Genomic DNA, 296 nt, shown 5'->3' on the forward strand with positions numbered 1-296 from the left:
TTTGCTGCTGCTGTTGTTGCTGCTGCTGCTGCTGCTGCTGCTGTGTCTGTTGTTGTTGTTGTCGCTGCTGCTGCTGCAGCAGCATCTACTGCAGCAGCAGCAGCAGCAGCAGCTGCTGCTGCTGCTGCTGCTGCTGCGACACAGAGAGGAGAGTGTTTTTGTGTTTGTGTGTTGCGGTGTACAGACGAAGTAGTGAAGGCCCCAACCATGTTAAACAAGTAAACCCTAAACCCTAAACCCTAAACCCTAAACCCTAAACCCTAGCTGCAAACATTCCTCTCTGGGTAATGATGATA

The 296-nt window shown here is 51.0% G+C and overlaps 1 protein-coding gene across 1 annotated transcript in view; it reads left to right on the forward strand.

Moving 5' to 3' along the window:
- EMH_0017400 (mRNA processing protein, putative) overlaps positions 1-296 on the forward strand; it is a gene marked incomplete at both ends in the record, with an annotated part of 6,044 nt that overhangs the window by 4,736 nt on the left and 1,012 nt on the right. Inside the window, one exon of the mRNA XM_013500896.1 lies at positions 185-218. Coding sequence (XP_013356350.1) covers positions 185-218 — 34 coding nt within the window. The remainder of the gene's footprint in view (positions 1-184; positions 219-296) is intronic.

This window comes from Eimeria mitis, genomic scaffold (genome assembly GCF_000499745.2).
Source record: "Eimeria mitis Houghton genomic scaffold, Emh_scaff600, whole genome shotgun sequence".
Taxonomy (NCBI): domain Eukaryota; phylum Apicomplexa; class Conoidasida; order Eucoccidiorida; family Eimeriidae; genus Eimeria; species Eimeria mitis.